This window comes from Phascolarctos cinereus, unplaced genomic scaffold, assembly GCF_003287225.1.
Source record: "Phascolarctos cinereus isolate Bilbo 61053 unplaced genomic scaffold, phaCin_HiC Scaffold_3;HRSCAF=262, whole genome shotgun sequence".
In the NCBI taxonomy this organism is placed as follows: Eukaryota; Metazoa; Chordata; class Mammalia; order Diprotodontia; family Phascolarctidae; genus Phascolarctos; species Phascolarctos cinereus.
The window spans coordinates 147,796,639-147,820,120 of NW_027555736.1; the positions used below are offsets into that span (position 1 = coordinate 147,796,639).

The 23,482-nt window shown below is 38.8% G+C and overlaps 1 protein-coding gene across 7 annotated transcripts in view; it reads left to right on the forward strand.

Moving 5' to 3' along the window:
- The window catches only part of MAP2K5 (mitogen-activated protein kinase kinase 5), a 282,818-nt gene that overhangs the window by 228,894 nt on the left and 30,442 nt on the right, over nt 1–23,482 (forward strand). For all 7 annotated transcript variants that reach the window (XM_078151216.1, XM_020982672.2, XM_078151218.1 and 4 more), the window contains 2 exons: nt 9,697–9,758; nt 12,879–12,924. In XM_078151216.1, the coding sequence (XP_078007342.1) occupies nt 9,697–9,758; nt 12,879–12,924 (108 nt within the window). The remainder of the gene's footprint in view (nt 1–9,696; nt 9,759–12,878; nt 12,925–23,482) is intronic.

Below are 23,482 nucleotides of genomic sequence, written 5' to 3' on the forward strand. Positions count from 1 at the left end.
TAAAATAAGTTACCATGAAGGCCATGATTCCTTTAGTAATTATTTTTTCTTTTGGTAGTAACTATTTCTTTAGAAATAACATTAACATTCTACCAAAACACAGCAGTAATCCAAAAGTTAATGTTCTGTTCATTTATAATTATATTTAATTCATATTTATGAGTTGATAGGAGGGGGAGTAGAAAGAATTCAGCAAAAATTAAAATGTTACCAAAGAAGTGAGCCAAAAGAAGTGATTTTTCCTGATATTTTAAAAAGTATAAAAATAAAGTATATGAGTTAGGAAGAACTGTTGTTGTTGGGTTTTTTGAGTGCATGGTAGTCTTTTAAAAAAAAATTTCTGAAATATGCCGTATTTCTGTTATTTCCCAATTGCGCTGGGTAAATTCAAAGAAAGTGGTTTTGATCCACTAGATTAATTAGAATAGACCTTTACCAACAAAAATTTTAAATGTCTGTGTGGTCATTGAAGAAGTAGTGCACTTTGAATTGTCGGTGAAGCCTGATATATTATTCATGAGTTAATTTCTTGGTGGTAGAGGTTTGTGAATAGCACTCTGTGAATGGGCAGTAGCCTGGTGGGGCCAGTTTTGACTTCTGTCATTTAACATATGTTGCCCTGTTGTGAAGTCTTATCCAGCTGTAGGGTAATACTCATTTAATCCACTCTGATGGGACTTACACACCCTGAAATGACGTCTGATGCCAAGGGCAGTTCCAGAAGCTCAGACTGAGGCACTGACATTGTTTTATCTCTGAGTTTGCTGTTAATTTTCCCTAAACTAGGAGAAATACTGTATGCAATGCAAATGTTTTCAAAAGGAGCTCCAAGCTTGTTGGCTAGGGTGCTGCCTCTATTCCAGAATGGAGGCAGCATTCCAGGGAGTATGTAAGTTCCTTCCTTCCTCTTGGAAAGGGGGGTTGCTGGGCCCAGGAGATCCCTGATGTTCTGAGGTCCAGAATAGCAGATGGCATTATGATTTTCCAAACCCTGATGAACATCCTGACTGAACTTCTTCATTTTGCAGTATGTAGTATTCTCTCTCTCTCTCTCTCTCCCTCCCGCCTTCCCCCCACCTTTTCCTGTCTCTTGCCTTCCTCTTTCTTTATCTCTCTCTTTCCTTCTCTGCCTTTCTCTCTCTCTCTCCCTCTCATGTTTCTGTTTTTCTCTCTTTGTTCCTCACATGCTAACTGTCATTTCAACCAATGCTATGTACCCTTCAGCCAGCTTTTAAAACCCCTCCACAGATCATGTTTTGTTTGCATCCCAGCAGAGCTCATGTTCATATGGAATGTAGGGTCTTTGAACTGGGGCACACAGCCTTTAAATTTGTCTGAAAAGATCAAAACTAATATCACAAGTTCTCATACATTTGGCAGCCTTTTAGAATTATGTTTTTCCATGTACATGCAATTCAGGTGCCAAATGGCAATAATTATTTTAAACAGCAGTTGAGTGTTCAAGAAGATGTATGGTGTGTAGGGATATGGGCTCAGGGCTTCCCGTGAGATCTCACAGCTCTGACCTGAGTTCTGGCTTGTTGGTTTTTCAGGACACAGACATACCAGATTTGTTTCCCTTTGATGGAATTATGTGGTTTATATATCTAAATTTGGACAAACTTTGCATTCACTATAAGAAAAAGAATTTAACTTTTCACTTAGGAACTTGGGAAAGATTATTTTCCTTCCTATTTCTTCCTTTTGGATTTGACCAGTTCTGTTTTTTGCATAGTGTTGTGACCAGTTTTCATTCATATTTCTGCACATAGACACTCATAAAATGCCAGTAAGTACATTTACATCATAATTTAGATCCTGGGTAGACTATGTTTAGTCTCACTTTTACCAAGACTGAAATTGACCTTACCAGTGTATGAAATTCAGACACTATATAGGAACAAGGTAAAACCACAGGTAGGAATTGCTGAATAATTACCTTTAGACCAACCTGAGCAGGAGGTTTCCCATGAGGGTGAGCTCATTTAATGGTTCCTAAAACTCAATCTTGTGGATGTCAGTGGTCATGCTTGATTATTTGCTGCAGTGTTTTATGAAAAAGCAATAAAAATGCATCGGGAGTATATGGAGAAAGAGGAACAATAACTGTTTTATTTTTTCAAATGAAGTCCCTTTGGTGTAAGCCAGGTATGCTTCATGCTATGCCTTAGCTATTTAAAAGGAATGTGTATGTGTTTGTAGTGTTTGTGCAGACACTTCCCCATTGCTGTGCACTGGTAGCTTGTGAAAGACAAGAGGCTAAAAAAAGAAAGGCAAAAAATGTTCTTGTTTGCTTCAGAAAGGAAGCAATTAGAAGTTACAGTTGAAAGATGAATCTGTTTTCCAGTTACTGTACGCTGGCTTTTTATGGAATTTTACAAAACCTACAATCTTTAGGCTTCTCTTTGGTAAATCTTTAAAGACCAATGGAAGTCTTGAAAAATGATGCAGAATACATAGGGTTGATTTGATTTTTTAAAAATCTTCTCCACCCCCCACTTTTGAGGCATCTCGTAATCATGTTTAATGTGAGAAAATGAAGAAAATCACTGAGATCTTGAAATCTAAATTACGTACAGACTGATGCATTTGAACCTGGGGTGTGTGTGTATATGTACACATATATATACATATATTATGTATGTGATTTGTGTATGTACACATACATGCATGTGTGTGTGTGTGTGTGTGTTTTAATGTGCTATCTGGTAGTGATGCTTACTTGGATAATAGCTGTTCTCCCGTGATTTAAGATTTTATGGGTAAGGTGGGTGTTTCAGTGGCTAAAATTTCAGGCCTTTGGCCCTTAGTTCCAGCCCCACCTGAGACAAATTAAATGAGCTGCTACTGTCAGCCTAGACCCAGTGGACAGAACTTCACACCAAAATGCCCACACATGTAATTTGTCACATCTGGCAACTTGGAGCATGGGGTGACCCAGTGTGGAAATTGAATCATCTTTCACTTTCCCTGCTCAGGGCTTGATGTGGACTAGGATGAGTAAAGGATAGTTCTCTGATCTCCAACAGGGGTAGGTCAAAAGCCTCCTTTCTTGATGATGTCCCTTGGTAAACCTTCTTAAACTCAAAGCTCACACCCTCCCCTGCTGATGAAGCTCTGTGAATTAGACCAGTTCATTATGTATCCTGTAGTCAAAAATGCTTTTTAAATTGTTTAATTTAATTTTTTAAATAAATTGTGGCCTCAAAGAGTGGCTGAATTTTTCACTGTACTCGTTTTTGCATGCAACATACTTATGCCTACTAATTGTGGCAATAAATATGTCGTACCATTATTAATTACTCATATCCTAAGCTTTTTGTGCTGATACATCACCTCTTTCTTCGGCCCCTTGCCCCCAGGGCATGTATACTTTTGCCCAGTGTAAACTTTAATAGGGCATGAAATATAATTCTCAGAACTCAGAGCTCGTAATGTAAAGGTTCTCTTAATGTACTGATCATTTTTAAAAATCACCCTAAGGTTTGTAATTCACATTGGCTATATCTGAGGACTGAAGAATAACTTCTGGAACAAGATACAGGGCATGACTGAGACTTTAAAGAGCAATGACTTAGTACAGGGCCTCTTTCTCAGTCAAGGTCACACATGTATTATTTTATCACCAAAATAATAACCCATCTGGGTGACCCATCATGAAAATAACATTTTAGTTCAAAGAATAGTAGGGGCAAATTTTCAGATGTAAGATTAAAAACCAATCTAGGTACAAACAAGGTAGAATGCTTTCCTGTTTGCCTAGAATCACAAATTACTCTATTTATTTGATCTTCTTAGGTGGATGCCTTACTGAATGAAAGACTCCACTTAAACAGTAGTCATCAATGGATCAGCATCAGCTTGGAAGAAGCTCTTTAGTGGAGAGCCCTGGGGATCTATTCCTGGTCCTGTGCACATCCACTTTTTTTTAATAAGTGATTTTCATGAACAAAGAGATGGCATGCTTCTCCAATCTGCAGAAGACATATATCTTTTAGAGATAGCTAATACCTGAGATGACAGAATTTGGATCCAAAAAAGAAACTTGACAGGCCAGGAAGAGAAGTTAAATATTATGAGGTGAAATTTAATAACAATAAATTTGTAAAGTTCTGTACTTGGATTCAAAAAATCAATCATGCAGCTATATGATGGGGAAGGCATGGATAAGTAAAAAATGATTTGGTGGTGTTAATGGACTAGTGAGCTCAATGTGAGTCAACACTTTGACAGAGCTATTTTTTAGAAAGGCTAAAATAATAGTAAGCTGCATTATTAACAGAGGCAGAGCATCCAGAATGAGGTAGGTAATGGTAGTCCTACTGTTCCCTGCTCAGGTCAGATCGCCTCTAGAATATTCAGTCCTAGGTGTCACTTTGTAGGAAGAGCATTGACGCAAAGAGATGGATTAGAGGAAAAGCAACCATGCCATCCAAGCAGCGGGAATATTTAACCTAGAGATGAGGAGACCAGACTGGGAGGAGTAGGGAGAGACATGATAGCTACCTTCAGCTCCTGGAAGGACTGTCAAGTTGAAGAGGGTTTGGATTTCTTCTACTTGGTCCCAGAGGATAGAACCAGGAGTAAGGAGTGGAAGTTGCAAACTGCATAGCATGATACCATGGACAGCCCTGGACTTGGAGTCAGATGACCTAGATGGGAATACTAGCTCTACCTCTTTCTACTTTTGTGACCTTGGGCAAGTAACTTAACCTTGCTAAAGTGAAAGGGTTGGATGAGGTTTCTTCTGGCTGTAGATCTATGATTCTGTGATAAGAGGTGGATTTGGCAACATGCTGCCCATGCCCTAAGGGGAGAGAATCACTATTCTAGAATGGTTAAAAAAAAAAAACCAGAAAAAAAGCCCCTGTTGTCACAGAATCCCTCCATCTCACTTAGAGACTCACCTCTTCCTTAGTATTTCAGATAAAAGAATTTACCTTTAAGCATCATGACTCAAAAAACAACACAAGCAATATAAATGTTACAGCTTAACCCAGTGCCTGGCACATAGTAGGTGCTTAATAAATACTTGTTGAGTTGACAGCTAACTAAAACTAATACCCCTTAACCTTTTTTGATTTCTCATGTGTCTTCCATTTATACAAAACAGTTCCTTTGGGCTCTGATCTTCATTCAAGTGTCAGAAAATAGTCCCTTATGTTTTATACAACACATACTTTTTTCAGTCTGCTTTCACATACATTAGTTCATTTTGGAGGTGGATTTGAAAAAAATTTATAAGGAAACTGAGGCTCAGAGAGGTTAAATGAATTTCTCAAAATTACACACAGCAAGTTAGCGATGAAACCAGAGCTAGCAATCTACCTCCTGATTCTTAAGCATGCCAAAAGTTACACTCTGCTTTGCTTTATTACCGTTACGCAGTGGGGAGAGAGAGGGGAAATGCATGTACACCTACATATATGTGTATATATCTCCAAAGGAGAGAAATAGTTTGGCTTAAGTTAATGATATGGTTTTTAGAATAACCTCCCCTGTAAATAAGTCATTTAAAGAGCACCTCTCTCCTTTACCTCTTCCTCATTTGTTTCTTCCAGCTTACCTGCCTAATCTCAAAGTCCTTAAGTTGTGTGTCAGCCAGCTTACCCTGTAAATTAAATAGTAGCAGCTGTGTTTGGAGTTTCACCACCTCTCAACCAGCCCCCACCTCACATAGTACACACACACACTGCCCCCCCCCTTAGATTTTCTGCAACCATGCCTTTTTCTTTATGCCTGAGCACCTTGCTGACAAGTGCTAATAACAGAATGCCCAGAGAGAGTCCAGTTGGAGTTACCACACATTAAACATTCTGAACTTGTCCTTTGCTCATAGATTGTGCATAATTAATAATTAAACGGTTTCAGTTGTAATGGGTTGACCTTCCTGAACTGTTCATTATTCACAAGGCAAAGACATCACTCAAACTTTTTTTTTCCCTATTGCCCTTCTCTGTACTCTGGAAGCACAAGCCCATTCCAGTTGTGTGTCGAATCAGGCTGACCAAGGACTTACAGAAGCTTCTGAGACTCAAATGCTGTCCTCCTTGATGTCCAGAATTGCTTACTGAAATATTTTATGGCAGCTGTTTTTATATAGCAGTAGCCTGCTCGATAACACGATACAGCTGGATGTTGCCTTTGTGGGGATCTAAAGTTGACTGGGGACCAGCATCTTAGGTTAAAGCTTTTGGTTAAGGTTGTGTCCATTTTTTTCATTCTGTACTTCTGTTTAGAAGTTCAACAAGAGAAAAACATTTTTTAAAAATCTGTAGGATGAAGTATGCCATCCAGGTGTTAAGGAGAATGATTTTTACTAACAGTTTTTGAGGTCTATTCTAGCCATTGTGAGTTATTGAGATATAGATATGTCCCCAATCTGTGTTTGTATTTTTTTAATGTATTTCTTCAAGGACCCCATTAAAAAGGAAGAAAAGAAAATTTTGACGAGCCAACAAAGCCAGTGAATACTTCTCTTATGTCTCTGCACTTCAGTGGCATAATTTTATCATGCCAACTATTTTTATAGTCTTGTGCCCATAGGCTTGGAGTGATTGGAGGCTCCCCCCCCCACCTTCTTTCCCTTGCCCTTAGCTAATTTTAATCTATACTGTATATTTCCTCGGCCCCATTGGAATTGAAATTCGTGAAATATTCTGTAGTTTGTTGTCAGTCTTTCTCATCTTGGCCTAAAAATATTTGTAGTCTGACTCAAGAAAAGGAATGTGGCTACTTTAAAATCTTTCTGCTTGAGATCTGTCAAGCTTGTTGATTTACTTTCCCATCATATCGCTCAACCAATTTTTCACCTAAGGTAAACAGCCCACTTTCTTCTGAGATAGGGGCTTTCTGACTGTTCCCTTATTCCCTGCCTTTGTGTGTCTAAGTCTGATCCCTGATGAGTCATTGAATCTTCAGAAATTGCCCAAGAGGTATGTGTGTTGAAAGCATAGATTTTAAAAAGAAAAGGAATACTTGTGTTTGTTTGAGATTATAATCTGGCCCCCATGCCTTTAGTGAGTGATTTGATTAGTGAGGTTCATTCTAGGCCCAGCTGGGATGAGAATCCACTCACTATGGTTCTGGGAAGTCGACTTGGTTTGGAATTTTCAAAAGCAAAATAAATTATTCATGTGCACCACCCAGTGTTCCTGAGTTTTATATTATGTGCAACTTAACAGGCTACACTATCAGGTCTTAAATAAAATTAACTACCCATGCAAAGATGTCAGATCTGCTTGTTTTGTTTCTCATCCGTGTTAAAAGGACATCTTCATCAAGTTGGCTACTCTATAATTCATTAATTTTGCCTTGGTATCATACTTTGAAATGAGGCCCAAATTAGCATTACATTTTATGCTGGGATCTTTATGGAATGCCACACCAGAATTTTAACAGTCTCTGTAAATATTCAGCGACTTTAAAGAGGTGTTCTCCTATTTGCCTAAACATATCATTTGGGTTTTACTCTTCTCTCTTACTGCCTCCACTCTACCCAAAACCAACATCCAGAAATCAGCAAAGGAATAACTTGAGAGAGAGTCTTTCTGACAAAGCAGAGCCTATAAATTCTTACACCCTGACTTTGAACTGTCTTTTTATTAATGGTTTTTTGAAGCAATGAAATGTCATCTCTTGAACTAGGCCTTGTATAGACTCTCCCAGACTTGGTGATAAATACAGCCTTCCTAAAAGAGGCCCCAGCAGAAATTTGATGCCATGCTTCGTTTTTGCAACTCAAGTCGATATGGCTTCTGTCACCATTTTATAATCCCTTTTTGAAGGTTTGTCATGCTGTTGGGTGCCCTGCTTATTATTGTTGTTGTTTTTGTAGAGTGTTTCAGCAGTCCACAGTGTTTTCTGGGTTTCTAGATTCAAAACTTGCTCAAATTTTATCTAGCTCCCATTTCCCTTTATTTCACCTTTCCCCATGAATGTCTTCCAATGCTGACTTCATATTTAAGTTTAGAAATGATAACCTTGCCCTCCCTGGATGAATTCAAAGAGAATAGAGCCGCAGAGTATGAAAAATGCTTTATGTATACATTTTTTTTCCATTTTTTAAAAAACCTCTTTGAAAATCCCCAAGTGTTTTAGGTTGCTTTGACTCCTCACTTACTTTTGATCTAATTGTATTTTCCAACAGTTTCCAATTGTTTGAATTGGAAACAAAGCCTTAATAAGAGTTCTAGTTAATTTTCTGTCTTGTAATTACCGATCTCATTTTTCTGATAATTGGCCACAGCAATTATATGTATATTTACTAATCACATAGGAGACTCTGCAATTGTATCTATCTGCCACCATTGATAATGACACACATATTGTAGAGGTGCTTTTATCATCTTCTTTTTTCCACTACATCAAAGCTATTTCCTCGCGTTCTCAATAATGAATCCATGCATGCATTTGACACAGTTGTGTGCGAGAGAAATTGTTTGGCTCCCACCAAATGCTACACGCTCTGAGTTTCTTGCCTGCAGCGCTGGAAGGTTGTATGTAATGATATATTGCTCATCCAAATGGCCAAAGCACTCCAAAGCACAGTGAGATTAAAATAAGTCATTCCTTTGTTAATTTAAATAGGTGCATGTATCATACTTTGCAGGGTACTTTGTGTAGGGATGTCAGGGAGGAAAAAAGCCGCCGAAAGGTATTTTTAATAGCAAATGAGAATAGATGAGAATAGAGTCATTTGCAGCTGCCTATTTTATGTGGCTCTCTTGTTCCAACTGTAGGTCTAATGAGATGACTGTTAAAGTACTCTGCAGTGTAATTTCATTACATCCTGAGCTGTTACACTATAAACACAGTGGAGTTCTCTGTCATTCTTGGAAAAACTCCTAAATTCTTAAAGCCCTCTTTTGCAAATGGTAATGGGGTTTGCTCCCTCGGCTGGGGTTTTTTGTTGTGGTGCTTCCTCGTTGCTTGGGTTTGTTTTGTGCTTTGGGGTTTTGTTTTGTGGGGTGTTTTGTTTGGGTTTGGGTTTGTGTGTCTGTTTGTTATTAGCTCTCTTTTGTGGCCCAGCGGTGGGTTTCTCTTTGTGTCTTTAATCCACTTGCTCCCAGAAAAACGGGTTAAGGGAAAGTTGAACTGGGAGTAGCTGCAAATGAATGGAATTTCCTTTGAAGGGAAAGATAGACCCTTGGTGTGGTTGTGGAAGAAAATCTAACCAGAATGATTGAGGATTTGACTAAGTGGATAAGTAGGCGAAAACATAAATAAATGTAAATAAAAAGAAAAGTGTAAATAAATAGCAAATCCAGTAAAAGAAACAAAGGTCAACACAAGAATAATTTCACAGCTCTTTGTTAATTACAAGACCATTTGTGTGTTACTTAAATAATCATTAATTTCTCATTTACACTTTCCCTACCTTCTTTCCTACCCTGTGGCTATCATTGTCCTTTTTTCACCTCCCTCCCCATCTTCCCTCATGTTTCTCACCATTGTATAAAGTGTGATGCCTTAGATTTGGCATCTTTATACAATCATGTTGAGTTAGTATATAGACTGTCTTTTTAATTGGATGGTGACTTTTTTGGGGGGGAGGAGGGAGCTATTTGTCCTTGTGGTATCTTTTTTATTATTTGGGGTAAGGGAGGAAATAAAGGGAGGGAAGAAAAATTGTCCTGACTTTTTGTGACTTGGTGTTTTGTTTTTTGTTTTGTTTTGTTTTCTTCTCCATCCCAGGATTCGCCAGTCCTTCCGGTTGGAGAGTTCTCCGAACCATTTGTACACTTCATCACTCAGTGGTGAGCCAGTTTGCAAACATACCATGCCCTCCATGTAAATGATACATGCCATTAACTCTGCAGCTCCGTGAGACCTTATGGCTCTCCCTGCTTCCTTTCTGAGACAGGAGGGACTTTGGGGCCTTGGGCAGATGGGGCAGCAAAGCTGAAGAAATTGTTTAAATTATGTAAACGTTATTTACACAAAGGGTCCTAAACGTACTTCAGAGGGTTTTCCCCTGTTTTAATAAACTGCTGAGAGTCAGGCTACTTTTATGAACATGGATGCTGTTGGTGGGTGTGTGTGTTGGGGGGGGTGTTTTAAAACCACATACACATAATTTTATGTTACCTATTGAGTGAAAATGTGAAGCTGATCTTTATTATTAACATGCCCTCATGTTCCCCATAAACCTATCTTTCACTTAAGGTAAGCAGCATAGTTTATGAATTCATTGGCTCGTCAGTAAATTATTTGGCTCTATTTTTCATACAATGTTCTGTGAAGGCCATTTTAATGACTTAGTTGTGAAAAGAGTATATGGCTTGGCTGTGTCTCTTTAACCATTTGAAACTCAAAGAGAATCACAGGATTCTGAGAACTGAAAGGAACCTGAGAACGCGTCTAGTCCAACCCCCTCATTTTACAGATAAAGAAACTTGAGCCACTGTTTCTCCAGGGCCCCCCTCCATTCTGTCTCTCCCCTCCCAACAGAACAGGACTCTCTCACTTCCTTAACCTTCCCATCTTCCTTCAGGATTGATTGACTATGACTGGCTCCTCTGATGTATCTTTAAGCCAGATGTTCTCTTGGAGGCCCTTGCTGGACAGTCAGCTTCCCTCCAGCTGTTTCACAAACAAAGAGAGCCAAGGGATGACCACAGCCTCCAGAGGAAAAGAGCATTAAAGAGTGGGTGGTGCAGGAGTCAAAACCCCATAGTAAGGAGACAGTGCAGATTGGAAACGGGTCCAGACAAGAGGTCCACTCCACACCCACATTCTGCTAACTCCTTTACTGGCTTCCCTCCCTCATCACTTCCCACAAGGAACTGCCAGCCCGTAGTTGTGTTTGCCAGGGGAATGTGAACAGAGGTGTCCTGCCAAAAGATATTTCGTGTGCAGTGTGGTGAACTAATGTGAAGAACAGTCCTTATACAAGTTGGGGGGGGGGAATAAAAAAGGAAAAAAATGAAAATGATCCATTTGGTGATTATGCAGGATTGAAAACAAGAAATATTCCTTAATATAAATGTCAGGCTTTATCACCTTTTTGACTAAGTATAATATGTTATCTCTTAATAAAAATGCACCATACAGTTTATATTCCATAGGAAGACCTTTATAGATAAAAGGAAGGTATTTTTCCCATGCTTTTTGAAGTTTATAGACATTGCTTTTATTTATTTAAAACATCTATAAGATATTTTGTGTTATTATTTATTATTTGCTGTTTTTATTACAAAAATATTTTCATTTTCACACATGCCTAACTGAACCACCACATTGGTTCAAGTCATACTATATCTAAGCTATTTTAAAGTTCATTAATAAAAAAGACAAATTCATGCCATTTAATATTCTACATAATGAATATACCTAAGATTTCTTTTTAAAGCCCATTACCACCTCATAATTATCTCCATTTTAACATGTTGAAATTGAAAAAACAAGCTATAAGACAGACTCACATACTAAGATACTGAATACTGGCTTTGGGGAATCACCCGTTTTGAGGGAAGTGTTGACTTTGCAGCACTGCTCTGAGGCTTAACAAGCTATGTGGTATGACTAACTGATGGGGGCAGGTGGGGTGGGAAGGATTGGGGAGTGTTTGGGCTGCTTCTTCATCTCATCCAAAAAATTAATCAGCTGTTGTATAAAACTTTTATGGAGACAGAGGGAGGGATAACCTGTGCTGAAATTTCCACAGATGTCAAGCTGAAACATAAATGATAGTGGGTAATAGCCTTGTTTTCCCAAGAGATACAGCTCCTTTGGAATGTCAGATTAGGACTGTTACCAACTCTACTAGTGAGACAGCTTGAATTACTTGCTAATGGATGCATTATTTGAGAGGTGCATATGGTTATTTATAGGGAAAGCAAATTGTCCTCGATGTCATTAATGGTTCATAACTATGGTTCTTATTTACCATATGATCATTAAATCTCTCTGTAAAAAAAAAATACTGTCAGCAAATGCAGCGGATTATATACTAAGGGCTTTCTTGCTTGTTAAGGATTGCCTAAAATAAAGGAGCATTCAGAATCAATTTAGCCCAGCCACGTGAGGAAAAGCTTGAGACTCTCTTGGTTACGTTATCCTAGAAATGTGTCAGTGTTTGGGGAGGGGAAGAAATGATCATCCAGTCCCACGGAAGGCAGCTGCCGATGGTCACCTCACTACCTTGTGTTAGTAGCTAAGCACAGTCTACAGCTACTAATTATACCTATTGCTTGGAAAGACAAGAAATATTTGGATGAGAAATGTGATCCCTTTAAGCTGCTTAAATAAACTTAGCTTTCCAACATCTGTTTAATGAATTATCAACTTGCATTGGAGCCAAAATAAATGAAACAATGGGAACAATGTATAATAACCCATTTGTAATTTCATAGCATTATCTAGATTTCTGGCCCCTTTTACAGATTATTTGTCAACTTAAGTCATAATGAAGAAATGAGATGTTGTCTCATTTGACTTGATGATCCTGTCCCTTATCTTACTATTGTTCCAATTTTTGAAAAGAAGAGAATTGTTTCTCACTTCTAAAATAGGAACAGATTCATAACTGAGTTAGGAATAGCATCTTGCTTCCTTTTTCATGTTGGCAGAAAACTAGGATGAATTTTACTTCATTCCTTACCTCTACTTCAAGGACGACCCTGGAAAAATCACCTTTGTTCCTCTGACTCATTTAATGTTCAGCAATTTCAAACCAGTCTGTCACAAGAAAGTACGGTGTTGAAGGGCTAGAATTAGTAAGAGGTCACAAGCTGATGTTTTAGCTGATATATTTCTATCTTTGCCCCATAAATTTAAAAACTATATTTAAATTCTGGGGAAAGTGGCCTGAGGATGAAGCATAACACCTTTGCAAGTTACGTAAATTATATGAAAAGTTTTTTTGTCTTCTCCAGCATGAAGAAGCAACCAAAAGAAAGGCCAGCGCCTGAGGATCTGATGGTAAGTGGACTTCCTCGGAGTCATGTTAATTTCATGTGTCCATGCTCTTGCTTTCTCTTGGGATGGACCACAAAAAGATCACTTTCTTTTTGCCTTTTTCTTCATACACAGGCTGAGTCAGGGCAAATTATTCACCTTGTTGAGGTGGGTGTTTTTGAGACTCACACCTCAGTTATTTTCAGGTTTGTTTGTTGTTGTTTTGGTGTTTTTTTTAAGGCACCATTCTGAAACTTAATGCAGAGGTCTTTCTGTCTGCCCAGTCCAAGGATTACAATTTAATGTAGGTCATTCTTTGTCATTATTTGCCATTGCAACCTTTCCAAATCCGAAGATTAAAACCAGAGGTGGTCAATGTATTAAGTTTTTAATGCAATCCTACAGGAAATGCTGAGCGTGGCATGGATTCCTCTTGGATATGTGCAGGATGAAATTAGATTGGCTGCAAAAGATCAAGTTAATGGGAATCTTTGGTCTTTTCCGTAGAAAGAGGCAACTTCTAGTGCTGTGTTCTCAGCTCCAAGGCAGCCTCCTTTGATTGCAAATGACAGTTGTTAGTCAGGCAGTGAGAGGAACAGAGATGCTTCTCCACAATTCCCAAATGGTCATTTATTTAGTACAGATTGTTGATTTGACAATGCACAAGCTGTCTGAATAACATCAGTATCTAACATTAGTAAGTAATAATTGTAGCCTGTGCTTTTCTGATGTTTTGCACACCAGTCCTACCTTAGAAGAACTACCATCACAATAATTTTCCTTAAATTTTCCTGCGTGTCTTTTAAAAAGTTATATCTTGAGGATATCAGCTGGTGGTTTTTCATCCTTTGTATTACATCCTCATAAGCACTTTTTTAAAATCAAATGCAGTAACAGCACAATTAAATGCCCATAACTTCTTTCCCATGCAGATGTCACCATAGGAAAGTGAAAACTCCAATATTGCACTTTTGCAGCATGACTGCTCTCTAGGAAGGCACTTACCTCCTTAACATTATCCTGGGAGCAACATTTCTGAATTCAGGATAGTCTCAAGTTAAAGTTCACCCCAAAGCTTTCCAATTTATATCCATATGGATTTGGTGCCTAAAGTGAGACTTTTTTTTTTTGGTCTTTTGATGGTTGGAAAATTCTTGCAGTTAGTCACATCTGAGAAAACTTGGAACAGGTTCTAGAGATAGAGACCCATTTACCTTGTGCATTATTATGCTATGGCTGGATAGCTTAGCTATTAAAACAAAGGAATAGGGTTTCATAAAACAGATATCTGTTTGTAAATGCACGTTTCAATGCTGCAATGAGTCGGCCACTTATAAATAAAACATCTGCAGATCACACATACACCCATAAATATCTACGTATGTATATCTTCGTAAGGAACACCACTCCAGGGTGTCAAGTCATAAAGACAGGGCTAAAGGGTGAGCACTTTCAGTGCCTCAGAAGCATATGTACTTGGATATATGTGGCTACATAGCTAGATATATCTCTTTACAACTACACACCCTGGTGTGTGCTATCCCACTTTTATTTTTTTATTAATAAATATCAATAAATCAATAAAATATAATGAAAAATTTAGTCACAGAGAGCATTGTCTTGTACTTAATATTTAACATTATTTCTAGTACTGCTTGCTGTTTTATTTTAAATGGATTTATGCCCAGAGGTGTAACAAGAGTGAGCCACCCATTGCTCCATAAGGGATCAGACACAAGGCAGACAGCGATGGGGACTGTGCTTGGAGTGGCATTCTTATGACTCCTGTGCCTAGCTCCTAGAGGGACTCACAGGGGAACTGAACCCTCCCTGCTTGCCCATGACCAAAGGACTAGGCTCACTGGGCATTAAGGAGAAAATCAAGGTGTCTCTAGCTTGAAGGACAGGACCTCTCATCTTGGGGAGCCCCACTTTAAGAAGGCCCAGTCTTTTTCATTCCTTCCCAGCATATTAATGGCTTTAATTTTTCCTTTCCCCTCTCTGCCTGCAACCTATTTGATGGTACTCCCATCTGGAAGCCGAGGGCCTCCTCAGGAATGCATGAACTGCAGAGCCCATTTGTCACTGTGGGCAGGAGGGAATGGCTTCCTTTTGGAAAAGAACAGTTTATCTCCAGAGCTCGGTGACTCCAACCAGCTGAATATTGGCTTGGCCTGCACAGCTTGGGTTAGAGCAACTTTAAGACTTGTAGCATTGTTGAGGTTTCACCTTATGGTCTTTTTTCAGTTTGATTGAAAAAACCTTAGGTGATGGGGGTGGGACTAACAAAGGTTAAAAAGAAGCCATAGAGTAGGCCAGGCCCCAGCCTTGACCCAGACTAAAGTTAGTGATCACCAACATAAAAAAAATGGAAAATGGGTAATGTGGCTGTTGGGATAACTTTCTCCAGGGTTGCAATTCTATCACTGTCGTTATCACCACTGTAACTGTATTTGAGATCTTGAAACCAGTTGATAATGCAGAGGTTTGAGATGAGAATGTCTAGTCACTGGGCTCCTCTCTTTGCTTGCCTGTTGCCTTTTTTCCAGAATAAATGCCAACCTCCAATACCTATTGTTGCAAGATTCCTTTGGAATTTGGCATCATAGAGCCAAACCTGAGCTCAGATGTGGCCTTTAGGAAACCAACATTCTCACTGGCAGCTGCTAAATCTGGAAAGAAATTCTACCATCACCAAAAGAGCCCTAGTGCCTAGTCTTCTGTTTTCTTTCCTGGACCTATTACACATGTGTGCTTATGCACCTTCCATTAGAGTCAAAGGGTCACATCCGTTCATGGGGAAGATGTGGCTTCTGGTTAAGTGCTTTAAAGACTGACCATTATCAATTTGGTTTCTGCTCAAGGCCTGAGAAAAAAGAGCTAGATATGGATATGTTAACGTTTCCAAAGTGGTAGGATCCCAAGCTCTTTATATTCCTTTGGTGATTAATCAGTGATTAATGAGCACATTTTAAGTTCCCATATATAAATCAAGTGATAGGATTTCTGCTGATGCTACTCTCTGCTCCATGAATTGGGCATGCTTACACTCAGGGAAAGATCTCAGTTCCTGAGGAATGGAGAAACAGAAGATTCAGCTAGTTCTGGGGCCCGCAGCCCTTGTTTTGGGTTAACCAGGCAATGATATTGTGTTACACCTGAAAAAAAATGTTTTTCATTGCCAGAGAAAATAGAAATATTGTCATAGAAAAAAAGAGAGAAAGAAAGAGAGGAAAAGAAAGGAATTCAAAGGGTGATGGTGAAATTACATGTTCAGAATCAATTGTTGTCTCACCAAAGTTAGTGAAGTTACAGGAAAAGACATCAACTGTGGGCCCATAGAACTAGGAAAATACAGAACATATGGGTTGAAAATACTGAAATGAACGGTTTGCATCAGGTTTTCTACCAAAATTCTCTTTTTAAAAATACTTTAAAATAAAATAAAATATTCATGTGAACGTTTAGGAATTTGATTCAGAATACTATAGATTCCCTGTTGGTGTTGGGGAGTTAAGGCTATAAAGACTGCTTATGTTGCTTGGGAAGCATTACTCTTGAGAAATAAATCTTTCTAGGGCTATTTTCTTCTTTAATTTTATTTTTATTCTGAATATAACAGACACCAAATAAAATGGATATTTCCATATACATAGTAGAACAGAGAGGCTGAAACTGCAAGTCTCTGTTCTGTACACTTTTAAGCATATAAATTCAACCTGTAGCTTTCAAAGCTATCTTGCTTGTTTGTACTTCTTTCCAGCCTTCTTTCTGTTCTCTACGTTTTTTGAAGATGCCTCAATAAACTTTCATCCTTCTGTGTGTGTGTGTGTGTGTGTGTGCATGTGTGTGTGTGTGTGTGTGTGCACGCACCACCCTATTTCTATCTCCCGTCATCCTTCCACCCTCCTCCCATTGAAAAAAAAAGAAAAGCACCAAGCCTTTGTCACAAATATTCATAGTCAAGCCAAGCAGATTCACTGGGGATCCTTTCCAGCAGTGTTACTGAACTGGAAGACCAGTTTAGGATCATAGATCTGAGAGGAGCTGTCCAGTCCCCTCAGATCTATGTTCTAGTCCTGGCTCCCAACACTGAACCAGATCATAATATTGGACAAGTCATTCTTCTGGTTTTCACTTTCCTCCTTTGTGAAATAAGGAAATTGACCCTGAGAAGCAGGCTTCCTAGAATCTTGGCCTACAAAGGTGGAGATGTAGTTTATGGATCCCAGAACAGGGCAGGGATTGAGAAGTGGAAGCTTCATTAGCACCAATGAATGAATTTACTCACTCTATTAAATTGAAAACTTGTGAAAAGCCCTTGCAGCTGCTGATTCCAAATGCGGGCAAGGCTTGGAAATGAGTTCAGGGTGGTTCTTTATCTTTGAAGCCAATCAGATGTGAAAAGGTTTGGATTGGCCCCTAGAGCAAAGCAGTATTTGTTTGGTGGTCCCTCTGCCTTGGAGTAAGGGAGGGAAGGGGATGCTTTCTGTTGATTGGGGCCATCCCTGTAGGATTCTCCTCAGTGAAAATGAGCTCTCCATCCAGATTTCAGCCAGACCCCTTTCATCTTCCCCACCACTCCTTCCCTGTCTCATCTTGAATATTGACATGGGCAGAACTGAGTGAGTACACAGTCTGGAAAGGATTTGGAGGGGCAGATATTCATGTGAACGTTTAGAAATTTGACTCAGAATACTATAGATTCATCTATGCATTTAGGCTGTTTTTCAGAAAGGCTTTCCATATCTAAGCTCTATTTAATGGAATCTATGCATAGTAAGTAATCAGGTCAAAAAGAAGCGGCATATCCCCTGTTTGAGATCAATCGCTGGCTAATACTTTATCTAGGCCACTTTATTATCTCATGCTGATTCTATTCCCATTCTCCTCCTCCTTTGTAGCATGCACTTCAGCTGTGGTAAAAGTACGTAGCACATACATATTAAAAACATATACCCATTCTATCTGTATGTAAATGCGTGAGGCACAGCTGGATATTGCAGAGGAGTTTGATTTACTAATAGTTATTATCTGTTCTCGCTGTTCAGTGGCAACGAGAATCTCAGAAAACAAGCTAGCGCAGAAATTGTCTTTATGCTATTACGATACTGCTTTAGTAATTGTTTAAAAACACGTTGTTGTGTTGTGTGTGTATGCATGTGTGTTTTTCTTATAATGTAATCATGCCTGGTATTTTGTGCATTTCCCTGAACATTCCTGAGCAGAGCATCATCGTTTAGCATTCCCTCAGGTTCCGTTTCCTATCCAGGCCCTGAAAAGTTGCACTGGACTACATTTTGCTATTTGAATTGAAGTCATTTTACTTGTAAGGAAAAGAGATTATTGTGGGACCTGGCTGAGTCATTTAAAAAAAAAATTTAAGTCTCTGTGGAGCAGAGGAGAAATGTACATGTCTTCAAATCATAATAAATAATAAAAATTGTGCTTTGGATTTTTTTTTCCCCAAGTTAGTCCCATTTCCCAGAACAGGTTTTATGTGTAAAGGGTGGTGATGTTTTGGGGGTAAGATGGCAATGTGTTATAGCAAAATCTGTTCAAACTTTTAATTACTTTTGAAGAGTTAACTTGCCTAACTTCTCTGAATTAAATTGTCGGTGGTAGTTTTTCTGCTTTTTCAGAACTGATCCTGATACTACAGAGTGTAATTACATTTTCAAATAGTTTGACATTTGGCTGTTGTCTCAGCACTTAAATCAAGATTTACATTAAATTGGGCATCTTCATGGTAATTTAAAAAGAGAGAACAGAGAAGAGAAACCATCAAATCGGATTTTTTTTCCTAAAACACTCAAATCCCAGCTTTGTAATTTTGGGATTCTCAAAAAAAATTCCTTCATTGCCAGACCAAGAGTTTCTGCTCATGTTCTTCATCAGACCAAACCTCTCCTGATTAGCCAAATTCAATATTCAGGCTCTGGTCATCTGAGATTTGTCTCAGCCCTGAACTCAAATGTGGAGAAAAGGAACGTTTCTTTAATCCAGCTGGGCTGAGGCAGTGTTGTGCCTGTAGAAGACCAGAATGTAGGATACTACTGATGATGGGTAAGTGGTTAAGAAGTGATTTTAAACTTGGCCACAGTTCATTGGGTTTATCTTGCCCAGGATATATAGCTTACATCTTAAATTGGATCTTTCTGGCCATATTTAGAGACACCTGACCACTCATCCTTGCCGTTGTTATTTTTGTATTTAGTTATTCATCTGGTGGTACAATTCACCTTAGTAGTTTGTAAGTCCAGATTTTGAGGAAGAGCATCTCTAAGATTGGAATTTAAGAAAATTTTCTGAATATTTTCTGTGAAGACAAGAATCATTCCAAGAGCAATGGGGGTATCCATAGATAACCACAATGATGGAATGTGAGGGATTTTTTTTTTATAATTTAATTTTTAAATTCTGAAGAATACCAAAGCTGTTAGAAACATCTATTTGTGTCTGCTTAGGTAGAATTCTACCAGCAAATAAGCTGGTTTGAGCTTTTTGATTGCACATAATTACATCCCGTGGAATTGTTGGCTGAATGCTTGAGATCGCACTAAATCAGACAGCTTTAATTTGAGTTTTTGATGACAAGTTAGCACTTCAGCAAGAACAGAGAGATTATAACCCCAGAAAACAAGCTTTGTTTTCCCATAGAAGTGACAGCTTAGTATTTTGACGAGACTATAACAGATAAATATATATGTGTGTGTATGTATGTATGTATATATATATATATACATATATATATATACATATATATATATGCACATAGTTAGAGAGCTACAGATAGATTAAATCTGTCATTCCTTGATCACGGTGATCTGACAGTTTTCATTTTTCAGCAAGTTAAAGATAACTTTGTTTTCCTCTATCAAATATCTTGCCATCCTCTCAGTTTAGCTGTTTGACACTGCTGGGGTCACTCTTTCCCCAAACTCTTATTCCACCCCAATCAAACAAGGAATGAGATTTAGAATCATGGACTCCTAGAGGTGGAGGGGACCTTAAGAATAGCCTAAGCCATCCCCATTGTTTGACAAATGAGACCAATGAGGTCCAGAGAGATTGAAGTGACTTACCCAGGTTCACACTGAGAGTTCAAAGCAAAGCTAGGTCTGTAACCCTAATTCTGTGCTTCACTATGCCAGGATGCCTCTTTTGTAATTGATTCCACAAGTAGCATAGCCATTTGTCACATATCTTAAAAATCAGACTGTTCTCCATCAACATTATACCAAATCCATCATGAAAACAAAGTATGTCCTTGGAATAGCCTTGTACATTTACTTTTTAAATTTGATTTGCTTATTTAACTTGATTCTCTGGCTTAACTCACTGGAAATTTATATCCCCTTCTATCTCTCCTTTATTCCTTCCCATACCCCCTTCCTATCCAAGTGTGAACCATATTTCAACTTCCATTTTAAGCCCCATTGCTTTCCAACCCACACTTATATATAACCTATGTCTGAATTCCCATAATACTGTCTGTACCACCCAACTTATCACTCAAGTGTGTGTTGTCCACTAACTACATAAGCTTCTTAAGGACAGGGCCTTAATCTTTTGAAGGTGTACTGATTGTGGATTCCCCACAGTATCTGGCATGGTGCTGGAAACATAGTAGATCTGTTCAGTAAATACTTTGTTATTTCTGTTACCTGGTCAGAGTCCTGATCCATTGTTACATGGACACATTCTCAGATCTGTTACAAAGGGAATTCTTCTTTAAGCATTGGACTCTTGGGGACACCATAGGATCATAAGTTGTCAGTCACAACTATTTAGTTTTTTATTCAGAAATGGAACCCACTACAACCACCAAATTCAGAAGTTATTGAAAACCAGGGCTTGGAGATGGCTAGCTTGCCAGCAGTATCATTAGAATGTTAGATTGATTCACTGGTTTCCAAGCTCACCATTTATACAACATATCTTCCCTGCTGCCACACTGCAAGGCCAGGGTGGAATGTATGGTCTTCTGTTTCCAGCAGCACATCAGGTGTACAGTCTCCTCTACACAGTCTTCTGGAATGATAGTTGGGTTGACAGCCACCAAGAGTTATACAGTTACTTGCAGCTAGCTATGAGAGCGAAAACAAAAAGATCCAGGCACCAAGTTCTCTGGGATTTGGGAATTGTTGAAGGTGGCAAAGTTGTTTTAGTGTAAGTACTTATCAATAAAATAGATGCAATTCTTATCAATTATTAATGCTTCTAACCAGGAATTTCAAGAGCTAGAGAAAATTATTACAAGCCTCGTATTTACAGTTGTACCAGCTGGATTTGTATAATGGGTTGTTTGCTTTTTAATTTGTAGCAGTTTTTAGAGAGACCTTTGGGGATAGTGGGCCAAGCAGTTTTAGAGAGACCTTTTGTCGATACCTAATTATTTGTGAGGTCCAAACTGTGTGTACAGACAATTAGAGGTTCAGTTGGCCATTTAGAGGATAGAGAAAGGGACTAAAGACACCTGGGCCTTTGCTTCTCTAATTTTCAAGATAGACTTAAATATTAGGTTCAGAATTAATGTCAGCTATTATTATGAATTAGAGATGTTTGCTGAAACCTATACTAGTTTCTTTCTTGTTTTTTCCTTATCTCTGCTCTTAAAATATAAATGATCACCAACTCCAGCTCAGAAATAGCTGAATAGGTACCATTTGTGTTAAGGTTCCCTTGATGCGAATAAAAATGGAATTTTCAAAGGTAGCCTTGATTAACTCTTAATTGTATACCAACATGCGTATGTAACCTCAGTCCCTCAGAAGGCTCCTGGGTTTGTTGTTGTTGTTTCTTTTTTAAGTTGGAAAAAAAATCAATTAATACTAGTACTTTTCCAGTTGTAGAATTGGTGTAGAGTTGACAAAAATGTGTATAAATAGGGGACATTTTTCCACTTAAGAGGGCCGTGCTGCGACATTTTTAATTGGATTTTCATTGTGATTGACAGCATTTGATTATGACAGTAACTTTATTTGGCTGGACTGCTCTAGCCTCTTGTTCAGATTTTTCCATCAAAGCTCTTTTTTATCCACTGAATCCCCAGTAGAGCAGCAGTCATTGTGAAAGAGCCTTTTAGCACCTTTGTTGTAGCCATCCCTGGTGATGATTGGACCCAGCTGGTAGTAGATAAGAAAATGTTCCTTTCACAAAGAGGCTGTGTCTCCTGTCTCTGTGGTTTCAATAATTTTAAGAGCCCCCCAAACCTGTTGAGGATTAGAAGTAGCTTTAGATGTGAAATGAGTGTTAAGTATTAGTAATCGGGAGATTAGGGCCCCGGGGACAATGGGAGATAAACAACTGCAATTACAGCAAATCTGCCCGAGTAAACAAAATTTAGCAGAAACAGATGCCCCGACCATTTTGGGGGATTGATTTGAGGGCACTAAGGAATCGATTTTTGTCTTGTTTACACTTTCCAGGCCCCCATGATCGACTGGAAGGCTAGATATTTCATACAGCCTGATTTTAGTTAATTTTTTTCAGTGCCTCACAGTAGGTTTCTCTTTTCTAACAGTGACCAGGCCTGAGTTTATTCAGCATTCACAGGGAGCAGCTAATTGTCTATGAAGGGCCCCCGTGTTTAAATGGGCTTGACAGGAATTTAAATTTTGTTTCAATCAACCCCTGTGCTCACAGCCTGCTCCAGTTTCTAATTTTTAAATTAAACATGATTTTTTTTTTAAAGAAGGGGGTGGGGAGCTATGGTCTTGCCTCTGGAATGTTCTTGCTTTAACTCCCAACCAAGTGGGGAGCAGCAGTTCTGGAATGCAGACTTTGGGGACCCCTGAGCACTCCAGAGCAGAACTACTAGGGGAGGATGCTCTATGGTCATTCTTGGGTTCCCAAGAATACAGTGTAGGTAAAGCAGCCCATTCCAGTCCTGCTGAACAGGCTGGCTCACCCCATCATTCAGAAACTGGGTTACTTGAGGGAGAAAGGAGGGATGCCTGTTTGTAGTCTGTGTTAGTGAGAACCAACAGTAGGGTTAATTTTTCTATCCTTTCCACATACCATGAGATATACGATTAAAAAGAGAGAGATTTGGTATTTATAAATATTTTATTAAGCACCTACTGTGTGTACACCATAGTAAGCAATGTTTGCATTGTCCACCTAGGCATAGCTATATATGTATGTGTGTGTATATGTAAGTATATGTTGTTCAGTGGTTCAATCATGTCCGGCTCTTTGTGACCCCATTGTTGGAGTTTTCTTGACAAAGATGCTGGAGTGGTTTGCCATTTACTTACTCAGTGGATTAAGGCCAAAAGAGGTTAAATGACTTGCCCAAGGTCACACAGCTAGTGAGTATCTGAGGTGGTATTTGAACTCAAGCCTTCCTGACTCTGGGCCATCTCTCCATCCACTGAGCCACCTAGCTGCCTCCATGTAAATACACACACATTCAGGCATACATCCTTAAAGAGAAGGTTTACATCGCAAAATAGTGACAGTCTTCCCCTGTTCTATCTCTATACCATAATCACATAACTGAATCATTAGAAAGGAGCTCAGTGGCCTTCTGGTCTAACCCGCACACAAAAGGAATCCCTCCCATATGACATACCCA